At 49.1% G+C, this 20,130-nt stretch overlaps 1 protein-coding gene across 1 annotated transcript in view; it reads right to left on the bottom strand.

Moving 5' to 3' along the window:
* SNTB1 (syntrophin beta 1) overlaps nt 1–20,130 on the bottom strand; it is a 250,812-nt gene that overhangs the window by 25,696 nt on the left and 204,986 nt on the right. The window contains exon 4 of the mRNA XM_055431756.2: nt 7,975–8,114. Coding sequence (XP_055287731.2) covers nt 7,975–8,114 — 140 coding nt within the window. The remainder of the gene's footprint in view (nt 1–7,974; nt 8,115–20,130) is intronic.

Below are 20,130 nucleotides of genomic sequence, written 5' to 3'. Positions count from 1 at the left end.
GCGGGCGCGCAGCTACCCGAGGGGAGCCCGCGGAACAGGCCCGTGTCCTCTAAGGGGGGCCTCCCAGGCTTAGAGTGAAAACCACAGGCTGATTACAATTCAAAGTTTGACAGAGGCAATTGGCCAGCCTTTCCAGTGGAAAGCATTCCTAAAACGTCTGCGCCCACCTGAGGCGGCAGCTACTTTTCGCGCTTAGAAACAGGTTAGCTCCTAAGGCAACGAAGACTCCCCAACACGGTCAGAACCAACGCTGCGCGGCTCTGGCTCCCAGGTGAGGGCAGAGGGGAGCAGCGCGTGTTCGCTGGCTGCTTTGCTTTGCTCCTCCAAACGGACAGGTCGGGAAACTGGGCTCAGAGCAGCGTCCCTCTTTTTACAGTCTCTGTGCCTCTGAACTTTCCCCAACCCCTGGGACTGGGTGGGCAGAATTTGGGGTTATGCTTCCTCTAGAATTCCAGAAATATTGCGACCTCAATCCTCGTTCTCTATAGAGCTATCTCACTTGCCAATGATGGCGACAGAGCAAAAGACTGGCACGCTCTCTCCGTGTAGGCAAGAACACCTTTCTTTTTTGAACATTCAGCAACATCAAATAAGCTTTGGCTGAACTGAACTGAAGCAAATATGTCAGACACGACTGAGCGACTTCACTTTCACTTTTCACTTTCATGCTTTGGAGAAGGAAATGGCAACCCACTCCAGTGTTCTTGCCTGGAGAATCCCAGGGACGGGGTAGCCTGGTGGGCTGCCGTCTATGGGGTCACACAGAGTCGGACACGACTGAAGCGACTTAGCAGCAGCAGCAGCAGCAGCAAGCAAAAAAAATGCTTTCCCAAGGGCTCATGAAAAGGCAAGGGATGAGAGTAGCTGCTGTGAGCAGCACCGTCAGAGCACAGAGACACCATGGAATGCTGTCAGTGGAAGAACTGACTGCCTGGGAACTTCTCTGTGGCAGCTGACGCCAAGACCATTGTGAGCATTTCTAGTGCCTCTGCCTTGAAATGCAATCACATTTTCATCTTACAGAAAAATATAAATTTGATATGCCTGGAACCCGCACCCTCCCTCAAAATAAAAGAACCACAAACAAATCAGCAAATCAACTATGAAATGTCTGAGCTGAGGAATGATTTTGGAAGAAACCTGTTTCCTACTGGCTACACTCCCAGACAGTTCTTCTGCTGCAAGAGAAAAGACCCTCTAATGTTCTGACCGATGCTTTCCAGGACTGCTGGGATGAAGGCACGAGGACCGACAGCTGCCAGTCTTGCTGTGTGCATCAAGTTAAACAAGGCCGTACTGGTGTCAGTGCAATGGGTTGAGTTCTGCCCCAGCCATCAGTTCATACAGGGAGGCTCCAATCTATAGTGTGATTATATTTAGAGATAGAACCAAGGTCATTAAGGTTAAATGAGGTCACAAAGGTGGGGCCCTGCTCTGATGGGATTAGTGTCCTTGTAAGAAGAGACCCCATAGAGCTCAAGTTTTCTCTCCTCAGGGACACAAGGAAGTCACGTGACTATGCACAGCAAGATGACAGCATCTGCAAATCAAGAAGACAGCTCTTAGGACTTGCCTGGTGGCCTAGTGATTAGGACTCTGGGTTCCCAACGCAGGGGGCATGGGTCTGATCCCTGGCTAGGGAACTAGGATCCTGAGTGCAGCACACACATACACACAAAATAGAGTTCTCACCAGAAACAAACCATGCTGGTGCCCTGATCTCAGACCTCCAGCTGCCAGAATTGTGAGGAAATAATTACCAGTCTATGGTATTTTGTTGTGGCCATGTGTCAGGCATTACGCTAAACACGTCTGTGCTTGAGTCATTGCTATGCAGTAGCATCCTGTGTCCTGGAGGATCTACTGACGGGGCACTGTGCAGTCATTCGGAGGAAGCTGAGGTAGAGGGCAAAGGACTGGTGGGAAATGCCTACAAGACGGAAGAGCAGGGCAGCCAATGCCCATTCCAGAAACTGCTGATGACTCTGGGCACCTGGATCCAGGCCAGCCTTCGAACTAACTTGTCAGTGGTCACCACTGCTTGAAGCAAAACGGTGCTTCTGAAGAACACAGAGGACAAAGGCTCCGGTCCTGGCTACGGCATTTCCTTCCCACCAGGAACCCTGGGAGCCAGTAGAGTCTTCTGAACCAGGGGCTCTCATCTGCCCACATCAGAAGCACCTGGAGGGCTTGTGCCCTCACATATGGGCCGGGCCCCAGTCCCGGAGTTTCTGATTTAATTCCTCTGAAGTGGGATGGAGGATTTGCAACGTGCCCCAAGTTCCCAGGCGATGCTCATGTTCCCAATTGGTGACGACACTTTGAGAGCCCCTGGTCGAAGTCCTGGGCATAAACTCCAGGTCTCAGAGAGTCCCCAGCTCTGTCCTTACTCTGCTGTAGGATCTGAACGGCTCTCTATTCATGACTAAGCTGGCAGGAGCGCTAAGGAAAGATTTATATGATCCACTCAGCAAATTCGAAGAGCCACCTGGTCTTCAGGGAATAGGAAACATGCTCTTCGGAGGCTGCAGAGAATGGTGCCGTTGTTGTTTTTCAGTCACTCTGTTGTGTCCAGCTCTTTGTGACCCCATGGACTGCAGCACGCCAGGCTTCCCTGTCCTTCACTATCTCCCAGAGCTTACTCAAACTCATGTCCATTGAGTCGGTGATGCCCTCCAGCCATCTCATCCTCTGTCGTCCCCTTCTCCTCCTGCCCTCACCCTTTCCCAGCATCAGGGTCTTTTCCAATGAGTCAGCTCTTTGCATCAGGTGGCCAAGTATTGGAGTTTCAGCTTCAACATCAATCCTTGCAGCGAAACCCAGGACTGATTTCCTTTAAGATTGACTGGTTGGATCTCTAGTCTCCTGCATTGCAGGCAGATTCTTTACCATCTGAGCCACCATTCTGGCTTTACTGAATGGTGGTTAAGAAGGTGGATTCAGGGCTTCCCTGGAGGTCCAGTGGTGAAGAATCTGCCTGCCAGTGCAGGGGATATAGGTTTGGTACCTGGTCTGGGAAGATTCCACGTGTCACAGGGCAACTAAGCCCGTGTGCCCAACTACTGAGGCCTGAGCGCCTAGAACCTATGCTCCACAAGAAACGCCTTCACACCACAACGGGGGAGTAGCTCCCGCTTACTGTACGCAGCAACGAAGGCCTACAGCAGCTGAAACTAAATAAGTCTTAAAAAAACAGAAAATGGATTCAGAATCAGAATTCCGGGTCTGTTTCTCACCAGCTGTACAACTGTGGGTAAGTTACGTAACCTCTTAGTTCCTCAGTTTACTTCTCTGTGAAACAGGAAGAAAACCTAAACCTCGCAGGGCTGCGAGGGTTAAACATGGTAACTCTGAGCACTACATCCGATGCTTGTTAAACACAGACTCCTGACCTGGACCTGCTGAGCCAGGATCTCCAGGGCAGGGTGCTTGGGACCAGAGTCTTTAATGGACAGCCAGGTGATTCTTAAATTGAGCAAGTTTTGCAAACTCAGGTAGAATTCATGTAAAGCCATTGGCCTTGTCTAAGCTCCTTCCACAAAGGTCAGCCACGGGTTTATTAGCAGCTGGGTCCAGCTATTTGCAGATGGTACATAATGGCCTTCCTGATAAAGTTACCCAGGATGATTAATTAGCAGGCACCCTAACCTATAATAAAACTTTAGACGATGTGGCTTTGTATCTACAAATAAAAGTTAAGTGAACTACACATTTTAGATTTGTGTTTAGCACTGTGTTTATAAATAATACCTTAAGAGAAGGTCTTCAAAAGGAATTTTAAAAAGACACGACTCCCCTTCTTTGGAAAAATAATGCTACTAGACAGGCTATGTGCCTGATGCTCAGGTACCAAGTGCGCAGAGCCACAGGCCCGTGCACGGAGCACACGAGAAGTAAACGAAAGAGTCACTCGAACGCCAACATGAGGTTGGGGAGCAGCTGTCCTTCGCAGAGGAAATGCTGGGGTGACTTCTGTAGTGGGAGGATCAGGGTTTCCCTGGGCGTCTGCCACGCCTGGCCTCCCCACTCAGAGCGAAACAGAGTGGGACCCTGTGGTCCTTGCCCCCACCCACATCCCCTGCCTGCCTTTTGTGTGTGGAAAACTCTAGTCAAAGGATGGGTTTAATCAGAGAAGTGCGAAATGAGGAAACAACGGAAAACAGTCCAGGAGACTAAATACTAACAATGTAGCCATGAGGCACGGTCAAGGGCCTTCAGTTCTTTCTCCAGGGCTGTGATAATATTCTGAGATACATCCTGCGAGCGGTCTTATTGATGCTGGAACACCAGGTGGTAGAAGTTAGCTACACGACGACCCCGGACACGAGCTGCCATAGTCCTGAGAACTGGCCTCAGAGAAATGAGAACGAGTGGCCCCGGAACTGAAGATGAACTGTCCCTGAAACCACCAAGACGATGCCCGTCAGACCACTGAGGGCCAATCTGAACAGCGGTCAGCGCTGCTGGCGCTGTTTCTGTGGGCCGCCCGTCCAGTCTGTCTGTAAGAGCTCTCACCGCTTGTCAGGGGAGGACTGGGCCTTTGCACAGACGTCCTCCCCCGCCCCCAGCGCTGGCCCCTGAAATAAAGCAAACTTTCCACCCACCTGGCCTGTTTATTGGGTTTTGAGTGACAAGCAGCCGGACCCACCACACGCCCTCCAGTAATAGGAGAACCGGCCTGCTGCGCAGGGACAGTGTCAACCTTCAGGGCAGGAACGCTGCTCCCAGCCTGGAGCCGCAAAGGGGCTGCGTCTCCACTGTGATTACACGGGGAGACAGAGGGGTCGTTTTCCTCCCTGTTTGTTTCCCAAAAGTCTTTTTCTAGACACACGCACAGGGTGCAGGCAAACCATGGGAGCTGATGAGCAAGTGAAAGGTCAGTTAAAAGCCGGCTTCCTTAAAGTGCATCCCCTGCTGGGCTGGGCAGAGGGCAGCTTTCAACCAAGTGTGGGGCTGGCAAGGAGGGAGGTGCAGTGACCCTGGGCTAAGCCCTGTCCTGGGACAGAAAGCGAGGATGGGAGTCCAGCTCCTCCATTTACAGGTGGCGCTGAGGGAAGGAGAGGCTCCCAGTGCCTCCCAGGCTCCACATCTTAACTGCCTCCCGGGCTTCCAGCAGAGGTCAGGGGCACTACAGGCCTACTTTTATCATTGCTCATGGGGCTAATTCAGACACGTCATGATGAGCTGTTCTGCAGTTCAGAGGTCAGTAATCTGGGAGGGGGTGGCGAGATGGGAAGTCAAGCATCCCCAGAACGTCTCCTTTATATTTAGATGGCAGACCCCGATTTTTTTCCTTCTTTTTAAATCCTTTATTGAACTTGTTACAACATTGCTCCCATTTTATGTTTTGGTTTTTTGGCCATAAGGCAGGTGGGGTCTTAGCTCCCCAACCGGGATCCAACCCGCACCCCCTACCGCCAGCATCAGAAGGTGAGATCTTAACCACTGGACCCCCGGGGAAGCCCTGGATGCTGGTCTTTTTAAATGTTGCATATTCTGTTCCAAATGAGCACACTGCACCAAATGGGAATTCCATCTTCTGTCTCCAGATTGGGCACAGGCTCACGGTTTTAGGTAATTCGTGTGTTTTGCTCATCATGCAGACCTGACATTGTATGGCTGGTGAGTCTATGACAGGTGCTTCTGGTGCCCACTGAAAGCTGCTCAGCTACCGATTACTGTGTCGGTGTGCCCGTCCCTCCTTCAGGGGACTTTGCTTTTGTATGAGTTCATATGCTGAAGCTTAAGCTCCAATACTTTGGCCACCTGATGCAAAGACCTGACTCATTGGAAAAGACCCTGATGCTGGGAAAGATTGAGGGCAGGAGAAGAAGGGGATGACAGAGGATGAGATGGTTGGATGGCATCACCAACTCAATGGACATGAGTTTGAGCAAGCTCTGGGAGTTGTTGATGGACAGGGAGGCCTGGCGTGCTGTGGTTCATGGGGTCGCAAAGAGTCGGACTGAGTGACTGAACTAAAAGTGAATGGGAGTTGTTGATGGACGGGGAGGCCTGGCGGGCTGCAGTCCCTGGGGTCACAAAGAGCTACAGGGGCCCAGCTTGTGCCGACAGTGTGCAGAGCCTGGAGGATGAAATCCCCCCGGGTAGCGTGAGCTTTTGCTGGACTGCTTGGGACAAATTCCGAAGGAGTCATGTATGCTCCAGGGCATTGTTGTCCAACAGAATGTTCTGTGATGGTGGAACTGTTCTAGATCCATGCCGTGCAAAATGGTGGCCACCGGCCCCAACTAACTGAGTCCTCGAAATGTGGCCAGTGCGATCAAGGAACTGAATGCTTAAAATTCTGAGTCAGTAAATACAGGCACGCGGGAATGATACTGCAGCCTCCACGAGTCAGAGCCTCAGAAACTGAGAGACAAGTTGTGTGTTAAGGAAAGCTTATTTTCAAGTTGCCTGAAAAGTACCTAGAAACTTTACCTTCTTTAAACTTTTGTTCCTGAAAACTGTTCCAAGAGGCATGAGTCCAATATCTCTTCTTAGTAACTGGAAGACAGTGACTGTGGTCTAACCTTTCTTTGGTTTCATTACAGGAACGTCTCGGAACCTGAACACCAGTGCCCACGGATGAAAAGCGTGGATATTAACTGTGGAAAGTGACAGGGATTGGGCTGAATTGGAACGAAGCCCAAGGAACAGCCTGAATCTTTGCAGGAACATCTTAGGATACGTGTATTCTGATTACTGAGGTTTTATTGAAATATGAATAGTATTTTAATAGCTATCCTGCCAAAATTTTTGAGGCTTAAGGACTAAAAAATTAAATTACTGTTTTATTTCATTTTATTTACTTGCTGAATGTCTAAGTGATCTCGGCCTGGTTCCCAGCCCCTGAAGGCTTCCTCTGCTCACCTCTGAGGCCAACGATGGGTACTCTCAGGATGCCCTTGCTGCTCCCCATCACCAACAATGATGCAGGTAGGAGAGAGTTCAGGGAGCTTCAGCTCTGCTCACTATTGTCACTTTGATTTTTTTGTGGTACTTCTGCTCTGATACTGGGTCTCGTTCTCTTCTTGCACCTGCACTTTGAATATAACCCGTTTGGCATCTCAATCCATTCGGATAGGAGAAGCCATCTCGACCATCTCTCTCACCCAGAACAGATGCCCCCAAACCTCAGTCCACTACACTCTGTCCATCGGACCAAACGCCTTTCAGAGCCTGCCCCACGTTGTTCAATAATTCATTCTGTAGATGTTTAAGGGCCCCAGGTTGCCAGCAACTGTGCCAGCAGGGGACACAAACATTACAGACACATAGCTTCTAGGTAGGGAAAGAGACATAGCAGGAGTAATGAAAACTAAACCCATTATCAAAAAGCATATATAGAAAGCCAGCAGCAAGAGTCAGGTCTGAAAGCAGGAGTCTGTTCTGAGGTGCTTTGGTGCTCAGGATATGGGACTTTAGAGATGGGCTGAAGCACACGGTGCGTTAGGATAAAGTCACATGAACAACAAACGTGCGCTGAAGGTGCTGAGCAGCAGACAGACCCCCGCAGGCCCACTGCCAGGGGAAGCGCCCACAACTGCAGAAGGACTTGCTGTGGGGTCTCCTGCTGACCGAGCTTCAAAAAGCACAGTGGGACATCCCCATATGACATGCTTTGTGCCACCAAGTGCAGACCCTTACTGGATTCTACCTGGACTTCTAGAGTAGGCACTCGTGTGGAGTTCATCTCAAAGTGGATGGGATGGAGACCCAGGAAGGTGACTAGGCTGGGAACATGTCACTAGTGTCACTGTTTCCCATTAGGAGGAAATGCCTTTGTGTTGCCCTGTGCATGGTCAGAAATGATAATTAATCTAAGTGGCTAAAAATGTGTGCCTGTATTCTGGAGGAACTCTCAGCTCCTGCTGCAAGAGGAAGCAGTTATATCACATGTTGAAATAATTACAATTGATTAAAAGATTCAAACAGCAAACTCCTCACACCCAGACACAAGACCATGGCTACCTGGTGGCAAGAAGTGGGTGCGTGTGAACTGGGCTGAACCAGGCTTCCTTTCTCCGTGGCATGCTGTCATAAATAAGAAGGTCCTTCTCCGTCAGCACGACCAGGGCTGGCTTCCACTGCTTCTCGCTGTTCCCGGGCACCTGAAACAGAGAGCAGAGAACCATCAAGCACCAGCCTGAGGCGGGAGAAACTGAAACGGAGAAGCTCCCCATCAGAAGACCCTGCACCACAAGTATCTTTTGGTTCAGGCTGAGTCCCCAGGTGGCTCAGTGAATCCGCCACCGATGCAGGAAGCACAGGAGACGCCGGTCCACCTCTGGGTCAGAAATCCCCTGGAGGAGGAAACGGCAACCTGGAGTATGCTCGCCTGGAGAATCCCAGGGACAGAGGAGCCTGGCGGCCCCAGCCCATGGGATCGCAAATAGCTGGACACAATGCACGCACGGAAAATCAAAGTGGGAGTAAACCGTTCATGGTTGCAGGATTCTGGATCTTTGAAAATATGGTTTCTCAAGGGCCCTGGTTTACAGTCAGTGCTGCCAAGAAGTAGCCAGCAGCCAACACCTGCTGCTGATTCTCACCTGCCAGTCAGCACAGACACCTCTATTCATAGCAGGGCAACACGTGTCGGGGAAGAAGCACCCCCAAGTGGCCCTCTGATCGAGCACACTGCTTTTATTATGAAACGGCAGGTCTGAACACTTCTGAATCAATATCCAGAGACTCTAAAGTTATGACCAACTTAGACAGCATATTAAAAACCAGAGACATTACTTTGCCAACAAAGGTCCATCTAGTCAAGGCTATGGTTTTTCCCGTGGTCATGTATGGATGTGAGAGTTGGACTGTGAAGAAAGCTGAGCACAGAAGAATTGATGCTTTTGAACTGTGGTGTTGGAGAAGACTCTTGAGAGTCCCTTGGACTGCAAGGAGATCCAACCAGTCCATCCTAAAGGAGATCAGTCCTGAGTGTTCATTGGAAGGTCTGATGCTAAAGCTGAAACTCCAATACTTTGGCCTCCTCATGCAACAAAGTGACTCACTGGAAAACACTCTGATGTTGGGAGGGATTGGGAGCAGGAGGAGAAGGGGACGACAGAGAATGAGATGGCTGGATGGCATCACCGACTCGATGGACATGGGTTTGAGTGAACTCCGGGAGTTGGTGATGGACAGGGAGGACTGGCGTGCTGTGATTCATGGGGTCGCAAGGAGTCGGACACGACTGAGCGACTGAACTGAACTGAAAAATGTAGCACAGAGGCAAACGTCTGTCTGTGCTGGGTGAGGCAGCACAGCTCTTCCAAAAGCCGTTTGCTCTTTGATTCTTTCTGTGATTCAGGCACTATCTTGAAATTTTCTTGTTCTGTTTAATGTTTATTTCCATTCATGGCAAATACTTCTTTAACTCAAGGGCTGAGATGACCTGGCAGGGATCCAAAAGGATTCAAACATCGGCTGGATGTTTGGACCAGATGACCTTTAAGGTTCCTTTCAATCCTGAGATTGAATCTGTGTAGCTCAGGTCTTATTTCATGGGTCATCCATCCTCTGTCCAGTGTGGATTTGACCAAACTCCCTAAGTGTTCTTCCATCTGTGAAAATGTCTTCCTTCCCATTTTAACTCTGGGAGTAAATCTCTCTGATCAGTTTGTAAAAGCTCAATACTCCAGCCTTGCTACTCAAAGCACGGATCATGTTCCAGCAGTGTCGGTATCACCTGGACGCTTGCGAGGAATGCAGAATCTCGGCTCATCCCAGGCCTATTGAATCAGCCTCTGCATTTTCACCAGGTCTTCAGGGGCTCATATGCTCATTAAAGATAAGAAACACTGCTCTAGACGAGGTTAAGGTTGTCTTTGACTCTGGCAACTAATCCAGTGATGATTCAGCTCTCTCACGATGAACCACTATCCCACATCGACTCAGAATGAAAGGAGACAGTGAGCTAAGTAAACAAACTAATCAGGAAGCTAAATAAATGATAACGCCAACTTCTTCCCTTCCTGTTCTTATCACTATCTTTTCTTAAGTGCCTCAGTGCGATCTGTGTTGAGTGGAAGCAAGTATGTGCGGCTTTACAAATGACTGATCGAAAAAGACGCTCTGCAGGATGACACGAGGGCTGCAGCTTGCAGGCTGCCTGAATCTGAGAGCCTGCTCCACTATTCACTCCTGTGTGCCTTGGGGCAAGTTGTTATTCTCTGTGCGTCTATTTCCTCCCTGATGATGATAACATCGATATACAACAGTCCGTTCTGGAGCTAGAAGCCCTGGACACAAACCAGCTCCACAGTGTGCTGCAAGATCCCACAAGATTCCGCGATACTGGACAAGTCAGCGAATCTCTTTGTATCTCGTTTCTGTATTTGTGAAATGGGGACATAATAGGACCTATAGAGGGTTGGTGTGAAGATTGCGTTAAAATGTCTAAAATGTAGAATAAACACCATTTAGAGCCTGTTTCGGAGAAGGCAATGGCAAGCCACTCCAGTACTCTTGCCTAGAAAATCCCATGGATGGAGGAGACTGGTAGGCTGCAGTCCGTGGGGTCGCTAAGGGTCGGACATGACTGAGTGACTTCACTTTCACTTTCACACATTGGAGAAGGAAATGGCAACCCACTCCAGTGTTCTTGACTGGAGAATCCCAGGGACGGGGGAGCCTGGTGGGCTTCCGTCTATGGGGTCACACAGAGTCGGACATGACTGAAGTGACTTAGCAGCAGTAGCAGCAGCAGAGCCTGTTTATTGGAGAAGGAAATGGCAACCCACTCCACTGTTCTTGCCTGGAGAATCCCAGGGACAGCGGAGCCTGTTGGCTGCCGTCTATGGGGTCGCACAGAGTTGGACACGACTGAAGCGACTTAGCAGCAGCAGAGCCTGTTTATGGATATGAGATCAAACCAGCCAATCCTAAAGGAAATGAATCCTGAATATTCATTGGAAGGACTCATGCTGAAGCTGAGACGCCAATACTTTGGCCACCTGATGCGAAGAACTGACTCAATGGGAAAAACCCTGATGCTGGGAAAGATTGAGGGCAGGAGGAGAAGGGGGTGACAGAGGTTGAGATGGTTGGATGGCATCACCAACTTGATGGACATGAGTTTGAGTAAACTCCAGGAGTTGTTGATGGACAGGGAGGCCTGGCGTGCTGCAGGCCATGGGGTCACAAAGAGTCAGACACGACTGAGTGACTGAACACAACAGCAAAAGCCTGTTTAGTAGCATGGGCCTCATTAGGCTGGCGTGCAGGTCAAATGAGACAGCGCGTGTCACATGCCACACACGGTACAGGTAGATGGTAAAACTCAGGGTGAGGGAACTGTGGAAGACTGGCTGATGTTTAAACTTTTCAAGAAAAGGTATTCTTTGGAAATGGCAACAATAGGACAAAGTACTGACTTCCCTTGGGAAAATGATAAGGCAAGCCAAGAATATCTTCGGTGCTGACAGTTTCAATTCATCCTCCTCCCAGGAAGAATTCATTGCACAATGATCACTTTTCTTTCTTAATGCCCTTCTTCCAACAATTCCAAACAAGAATTTCCTTTTTAGAATGAAGAAATGCCCTGTAAAGTTATTAATCTAGCATATGAATGACTGCCTGGCTTATTTTCTCCTTTATGCATTTTATACATACAGAAAAAATTGAGCTCTAGCTTATTGCTTTTTCCAGCAGAACAACAGCATCTTCAAGAGATCAAAATGAATTGATAGAGAAAGGAAAGTACCAGACTGTACAAGTGAATAAGCTATGGTCTAAAGGCATAAAGCGTTTGGGGGTTGGAATAAGTTTCTTCCAGCCTCTACATTAACCATGAAATTAAAACATACTTGCTCCTTGGAAGAAAAGCTATGACAAGCCAGACAGCATATTAAACAGCAGAGACATCACTTGCCCGTAGAAGTTAGTATAGTCAAAGCCATAGTTTTTCCACTAGTCATGTACAGATGTGACAGCTGGACTATAAAGAAAGCTCAATGCCACAGAATTGATGCTTTTGAACTGTGGTGTTGGCAAAGACTCTTGAGAGTCCCTTGGACTGCAAGGAGATCCAACCACTCCATCCTAAAGGAAATCAGTCCTGAATGTTCATTGGAAGGACTGATGTTGAAACTGAAACTCCAATACTTTGGCCACATGATGCGAACTGCTGACTCACTGGAAAAGACCCTGATGTTGGGAACGACTGAAGGCAGGAGGAGAAGGGGACGACAGAGGATGAGATGGTTGGATGGCATCACCGACTCAATGGACATGACTTTGTGCAACTCTGGGAGACAGTGAAGGACAGGGAAGCCTAGCGTGCTGCAGTCCATGGGGCGCAGAGTCAGACACAACTGAGCGACTGAACAACAACGTTAAACTTAGTAATTGCTTTTCCAGCTCATTACACAGGATGCAGAAGCTATAGACAATCTTCCCAAAGCGCCCGTCTTACCTAGTCAGATCTGACCCATTGACTTTGCCTGGAACCAGTCTTCTCAATGTGAACACAACTGTGCATCCTTCTTCAAAAACAATACGAAGTTTGCAAAATAAACCTCAGCAGTGAATACCCTCAATGACATGCAGATCTTTCTAATGGGAAACCATAAACTAGCCCACGTGTCAAGTGGTATATACAGGTATGAACAATTCCAAAGCTCTAGCCACAGTTTGTGGCTTATTAAAAAGCTCTGCTGATTGGTTAACTCTGCTACTAGAAGACTCAGAGAGGGCGATCCCACGAACTCTGTGTGCAGAAGGTTCAGTTTGATACTGCGTGGATGTTCAAAGGTAACAGAAGTCTGCCCATGGGGACCATTGACTTTATAAGGAGAGAAAATTCATGTTGAAGAGCAGATTTTTAAAACCATACTTTGGGTTACATGAGTTCATATTGTAAAGTCTTTCAAGGACACTTTTATTCAGGCTTTAATATTTAGGCTGTTGTTTGGTGCTAACTTGTGTTACAAATCCAAATTTCCTGGCATGCAAAGATTCTCCGATGTTAATGCAACAGTTCTGGGGTTGTGTCTGCATTTTACTGAAATGCAACTCCTGAGACAGATGTGGCAACTTCCACTGCTACCCTGGTTTCCCGCCACCAGATCTTAAGAACTGACTTAAGATCAGAGTCTGAAGAACTGACTGTGTTTCTAATGAGGATGGTGAAAGGAAAGAAACAGGGAAACGGACCTGAAATTCGGAAATTATTCTGACACACAGCTGAGCTAAACCCCATAGAGTCATCCCATAGTCACCTCTGCAGAGCAGGAGAGACAAGGTTTACAAAATGGCAAGAAGGGTTTAAGAGTAGAAAGAAGTCATTGCTAAGCATGGAGGGAACAGGGGCTTCCCTGGTGGTCCGGTGGTTAAGAATCTGTTTTGCAAAGCAGGGGACGCGGGTTCGATCCCCGGCGAGGGTAGTAAGATCCCATGAGCCGTGGTGCAACTAAGCCCATACACCAGACCGGAGAGCCACCATGCTGACCGCTGGGTCTGGGCACTCGAGGGCCTGCACCCGCGCAGCACAGCTAAAGAGTCCGTGCGCTGTAGAGGGTCCTGGGTGCAGTGACTAAGAGCCGATGCAGCCAAATAAACATTATAAAAAACTAAGAAAATTGAGGGAACACATGGACATAAACGTATGAAGTCAACCTGCTGCACACCGAAACTTTACACAACGTTCTGAGTCAATTACATCTCGGTTTTAAAGGAGATATTGAAGGCGCCAGTCACTGACTCCTCAGCTTGAGACGGGACTCAGAAGCCGTCTAGCCGTGAAACAAGATGTGGGACAAGCGAAGGAGAGTGTGTGTAGGGTCGCAGCCGCTGGCCGGTTCCACTTTGTCTTCCGACAGCTCGCCCCCAGCAGGCTTCCTAACAAACACGCAGAACCACCGACCTCCTTTCCTCTACAACATTGGAAGTCTGAAGACTACTTTCAAAGAGGTGGTTTTACCAAAATCTTCCCGTGCCCTTTCTGCAGGTATTTCAAAGAGAAGAGTGATACTGTTGCCTCTTAGAGTTACACAGACAAAACGAATGTGTCCTGCATACAGTAAGCAGGCACGCCTCAAACGTATCAGCTTTTCTTGTGAACAGTTTGCAATGTCTAGAAACACTGAATCACTGTGCTGTGCACTTGGAACCAGTAACTGCTGTAGGTCAATTATACTTCAAAGAAACAGACAAACTCGTAGAAGATCAGATTTGTGATTCAGAGGTGGGAGGAAAGGAAGAAGAATTGTAGGAAGACGGTCAAAAGGTACAAACTTCCAGTTATAAGGTAAATAAGTATTAGTGATGAATATGATTAATATAATTAACATCGCTGTGTGCTATATATGAAAGCTTTTAAGAGCAAATACTAAGAGCTCTCATCACAAGGAAAAATGTTTTTCTTTTTCTTTTATTTTGTGTTTTTATGAGATGGTGGATATTCAGTAAACTTATTGTGGTAATCAGTCCATGAGGTATGGTAGGTAAAATCATTATGTTGTACACCTTAAACTTACACAGAGCTGTATGCCAATTATATCCAACAAAGCTGGAAGAAAAATAAGTAAAATTTAATATAAGTAAAAATTAACAAAGAGGCCTACGGAATTAAAAAAAAAAATTAGCCCTTCCTACTAAGAATATCGAATTAAAGATCTGAGTGACCTTGGATGAGAATTATTTGCCTTCATAGCTCTAATGTCCTTATCTGCCAAAGGGTGGGGTAAGTCTAAGTTATCACTAACAGCCTCCCCAAACTCAAAATCAGGCCTTTTTTTTTTTCCAGTATAAAGTTTCCTGCTTATAGGCTGGGGCTGCTTTAGCTTCTAGACTCTCGCTTTAAGCCTCTTCTTGTCCAGCGGACTTTGTGGCCGGGAAAGAGACAAAGTGTGGGTTTCTCCTTCCCTCCTCACACCAACTCGCTCTGCCCAACCTGCTTATTTTCTGCCTTCTACTTGAGCACGGGGGGAAGGGGGAAGGAGGCAGGAAGAGCTCAGAGTCTTTGGAATCAGATAACAACATCTTCAAAACCGAGCCTTACCAGTTCTCAGCTGGAACTGCTCTGAGCACTTGCTCACAGATGTGGCGGCGGCGGTGGTTTAGTCGCGCAGTCATGTCTAACTCTTTGCGGCCCCGTGGACTGCAGCCCACCAGGCTCCTCTGTCCATGGGACTCTCCAGGCAAGGACACTGGAGTGGGTTGCCATTTCCTCTTCCAGGGGATCTTCCTGACCCAGGGATTGAACCTGCGTCTGCCGCATTGCGAGCAGATTCATTACCACTGAGCCACCAACGGCCTCCTGTCATATCATGTGAGGATTAAACGTGACAGTGTGTAGAAAGCATAAGGTAGGTGGGCTTCACCTTCGCTTTTTGACATGGTTGGTACTAGCAGCTCTGCTGTGTCCCTTTCACTCCTCAAGCACACCTCCTCCAGCCATGCTGCTCAGGAAGGAAGATCTAGAACAGATCTAGAACAGTTCCTAAGGGAAGAAGGTCAATCACAGCCTCGTTTTAGAGATCGTGGTTATCTTGACAACCTTTGTTATAAGATTTTTTTTTTTTCTGATGTGGACCATTTTCAAAGTCTTTATTGAATTTGTTGCAGTACTGCTTCTGCTGCTGTTTTATGTTTGTTTGGGGTTTCTTTGGCCCCAAGGCCTGTGAGATCCTAGCTTCCTGACCAGGGACGGAACCTCTACCCCTGGCACTGGAAGGCAAAGTCTTAACCACTGGACTGCCAGCGAAGCCCTCAACTTTAATGTCTTTTCACTTCAGGTTGCTAAGTATTTAGAACAAAGGACAAGATACCAGGCTAAAATAATTAACAGTTATCAACTTCCAGATGCTTTACAAACATTAGATAATTAATCCCTGCACCGAGTCTCAGAGAGGCGGATAAAGATCATCTCTACACTACCAGAAGCAGAGGGAGGGGGTTAAATGAGGCCACACGGAGGACGGGGAGCTGCTCAGCCAAGTCCCTTGACCTGCAGTCTCCTCCAGCTGGTCCTGAAGCGCCTCCAGACCCAGAAGGCGGGAGCCGAGTGGGACCTCCACCCCTGGATGCAGAGGTGATGGAGAGAGAGGGGAGGGGAGGAAGGGACGGAAGGCTGGAACGGGAGGCTCAGGACGGGGTTCTGGGAAGCCTCAGGTTCCCAGGTCTAACTCCTCGCCTCTCACACAGATCCCAATTTGTTTGGCACCTGGATACACGAGGAATTCAAGAGTGGCCTACAGTGAGGAGCAGACTGGGTGGTCCCTTTGTTTAACGGGTGTCAGGACAAGGCTGAAAAATGTTAGAGAAAGCTAAGTGAAAACTGTGGGATGAAAAATACAGTCTGACTATGGGACACTTGGAACATTCCCCGGCGGCTCAGCAGTGAAGAATCCGCCTGCAGTGCAGGAGACGTGGGTTCGATCCCTGGGTCGGGAAGATCCCCTGGAGGAGGAAATGGAAACCCACTCCAGTGTTCTTGCCTGGAGAATCCCATGTACAGAGGAGCCTGGCGGGCTGCAGTCCATGGGGTCGAAAAGAGTCAGACACGACTGAAGTGACTGAGCATGCACACACATATATTTCAATGTGAACTCAACTCATCTCATCTGCAAAGACCCTATTTACAAACCAGGTCACCTTCTAGATTTAGGGGGCAGGCTTAAGACAAGAAATTCATCATCAGAAAATGGTCTGAATCTACTACATCTTCAGTTTTCAGTTTTATTTTTTTCCACCATGAACACTTGTAGACTTGGAGTACATTTGTTGAAAGTTATCTTATTTACTGAGTATGCAGAAGGTCAGATGCTAATGGACTCTAACAGAGGCCTGATGACTCTATTAAAAGTAACGCCTTGGTGCCCGGGATCTCATAATGAAGTCAGTCTTAGGGCAGATGACACATATCCAGGGAGACTGGTACAGAGCTGGGGTTTAAATCTCCTCTCATCACAGAGCATCAAGCAAAGAGGAGGCGGAAGGCATGAGAAGGTCCAGTCCCCATCACACCCAGAGCATCCCCATCACCTGCGGAGCATTGCCATCATGTGTGGAGCATCCCCATAATGCCCGGAGCATCCCCATAATGCCCGGAGCATCCCCATCACGCCCGGAGGATCCCCATCACGCCCGGAGCATCCCCATCACCTGCGGAGCATCCCCATCACCTGCGGAGCATCCCTATCATGCCCGGAGCATCCCCATCATGCCCAGAGCATCCCCATCACGCCCGGAGGATCCCCATCACGCCCGGAGCATCCCCATCACCTGCAGAGCATCGCCATCATGCGTGGAGCATCCCCATCACGCCCGGAGCATCCCCATCACGCCCGGAGCATCCCCATCATGACCAAAGCATCTCCATCACGCCAACTGGACCTTTCAACTGCCTTGCCTCATTGGCTTACTACTACTGAGATAGCTCTTCAAAGTGATAACAGTCTAAGAGACATCCAGGAAGGGATTCCAAGGTCTCTTCTTGCTTTAAAAAGATTGCTGGATTCCACTTGGAGTTCTTTCTATCTCTGTTTTACAGTGAGTGAAGGCTAAACATAGTCAACGTGGACTAAAGACTTGAAAGAGTCCACTCAAGCCTGTGCCTCACTGGGATGCAGTTTTGGGATGATTTTCCACCCAACAGGCTTCCCTAGTGGCTCAGATGGTAAAGAGTCTGCCTGCAATGCAGGAGACTGGTGTTCAATCCCCAGGTTGGGAAGATCCCCTGGAGGAGGAAATGGCAACCCACCCCAGTACTCTTGCCTGGAGAATCCCATGGACGGAGGTGCCTGGTGGCTGCAGGCCACAAAAACACAAAGAGGACAGGACTGAGCAACGCTCACTTTCTGCCCCACACCTGCCTCTGCCTTTTGAAGAAGAAGGCAGCCCTGCTGGAGCCTCCACTACAGGAAAACAAACCCCGCCATCCCGCCTTCTTTTCACCCTTTCCTCCACCTCAATCTAATTAACTCTTCCTCCAAGGAAAAAGGAGTCCAGACCTAGCAACTAACTGTTTATCTCTAATTGTCCCGACCTAGGAACTGCCACTGCATGCATGCTAGGTCGCTTCAGTCGTGTGTGGTTCTTCGTGACCCCATGGGCTGTAGCCCACAGGCTCCTCTGTCCATGGGATTCTCCAGGCAGGAACACTGGAGCAGGTTGCTGTGCCCTTCTCCAAGGGATCTCCCCGACCCAGGGACTGAACCCATGTCTCCTGCACGGCAGGTGGATTCTTTACCAGCTGAGCCACCAGGGAAGCCCCTCCAGAAGAAGAATGAGCACTCAAATATTGCCAGTAGTTGTCCTTGACCTGTGTTACTCCAAACACACAAACTCATAAGGTTATCTTATTTTGTAAACAGTATTATTATCCTGCAGCCTAGATATTATTTATATTAAGGTGAAATAAAAGTGGATTATGTGCTAGAATTTGAAAAACGTGCACCTCCTTCTGCTGTTTTAGCTCCATTCCACTTATTCTTTAACTTTTTTAAAGAACACAGGATCTTCAAGCTTGGTCACAGCACACGGAATCTTTAGTTGCTGCATGCAGACACTGAGTTGTGGCATGTGGGATCTAGCTTCCCGACCACGAATCACACCCAGGTCCCCTGCTTTGGGAGGAGAGGCTTAGGCACTGGACCTCCAGGGAGTTTCCCCATTTAACGTTTGTTTCTGTTTAGGTTGAATTCTGTGGGGTTCTTGCCTTTTTTGATTGGTGTGTAATTGCTTTACAATTTGTGTCATGTTTCTGCTCTATAGCACGGCAGCCGGAAGCACACACGTGTCTCTTCTTGAGCGTCCCGCCACCACCATCCACCCCCTAGGTCCATGCAGAGCACTGTACTGGGCTCCCACTAGCTGTGCACTTCATGAGCGGCAGTGCACACATGTCAGTGCTCCCCTGCAGTGCGTCCCATGCACTGATGTACATATGTATGTGGAATCTAGAAAAACAGTTCTGATGCACCTATTCACAGGGCAAGAGTAGAGAGGCAGATGTCGAGCACGGGCTTGTGGACCCCGCGGGGGAAGGGGAGGGTGGATCCGCTGCATTTAGAGTCAGAGATTTATTCGCAGCTCCCCTTAGCACCTTGGCTCCGCTGGGAACATGCTGGGTTCTCCCCCAGGACAGGGCCACTCCCTGGGACCACTCGGAACGCCGGCTGTTTGCAGTGGAGACCTGCGGTTTGCACGAAACTGCATTCTTTCAAGTTCTTCAGAATCATTGCTTCTCTTAAACCTGTAAACAGTCCCTTTTCACCCTGTTTACCTATGTACGCAGCTCAATCCTTTCTGAGAAAAGTCCAGAAGTGAATTCCAGCTGCCTGAATTACAGAATGCTATAACTGAGTAACGTCAGGGTTGTCTGGGGCTCGCTTATCATCACCTCTCTCAAAAACAGCGGTGAGTTAGAAGAGGCAGTTGAGAGAGGTCTGGAGACCGTGTGCGCTCCGTCGCTCCGTTCTGTCTGGAGCGGCGAAGGCAGTACGATCTGTCATTTAATCCACCCAGCTCTAGGAAATAAGACGAGCACCATGCTGTTTCTGGAGAAGGCAATAGCAAGCCACTCCAGCACTCTTGCCTAGAAAATCCCATGGATGGAGGCCTGGTAGGCTGCAGTCCGTGGGGTCACTAAGGGTTGGACACGACTGAGCGACTTCACTTTCACTTTCCACTTTCACACATTGGGGAAGGAAATGGCAACCCACTCCAGTGTTCTTGCCTGGAGAATCCCAGGGACGGGGGAGCCTGGTGGGCTTCCGTCTGTGGGGTCACACAGAGTCGGACACGACTGAAGTGACTTAGCAGCAGCAGCAGCAGCAGCATGCTGTTTCACTTTCTTGAACCTTTACAACATTTCCTGGCATTTATTATACCCCTGTCTTATAGGAGAAGAAATGTGGTTCAGAGAGGTCGTGGACAAGCGAGGTCACATCAGTTCCAGCCTCCAGCGCTATGCTGATTGCAGAGCTGCCTCCCGTGAGGAAAGGGGCAGCATGTGGGCAAAGGGGCCCAGGCAGGAGGGCGGCAGGGGCCCCGCGGCTCCGCCTCCCCTGCTGGAGGGCAAGGGCTCTGCCGGGCGCAGGCTCCTCCTGTGCTCCCTTCCCACCTCCTGCTGCCGGCGGCTTCATCAGGCCGGACACCGGTCTAATCCGAGTTCCGAAC

The sequence above is a fragment of the Moschus berezovskii genome, chromosome 16, assembly GCF_049115385.1.
Source record: "Moschus berezovskii isolate FMDL1 chromosome 16, NW_MosBer_1.0, whole genome shotgun sequence".
NCBI lineage: Eukaryota > Metazoa > Chordata > Mammalia > Artiodactyla > Moschidae > Moschus > Moschus berezovskii.
This window is presented reverse-complemented; position numbering and strand designations above follow the sequence as displayed.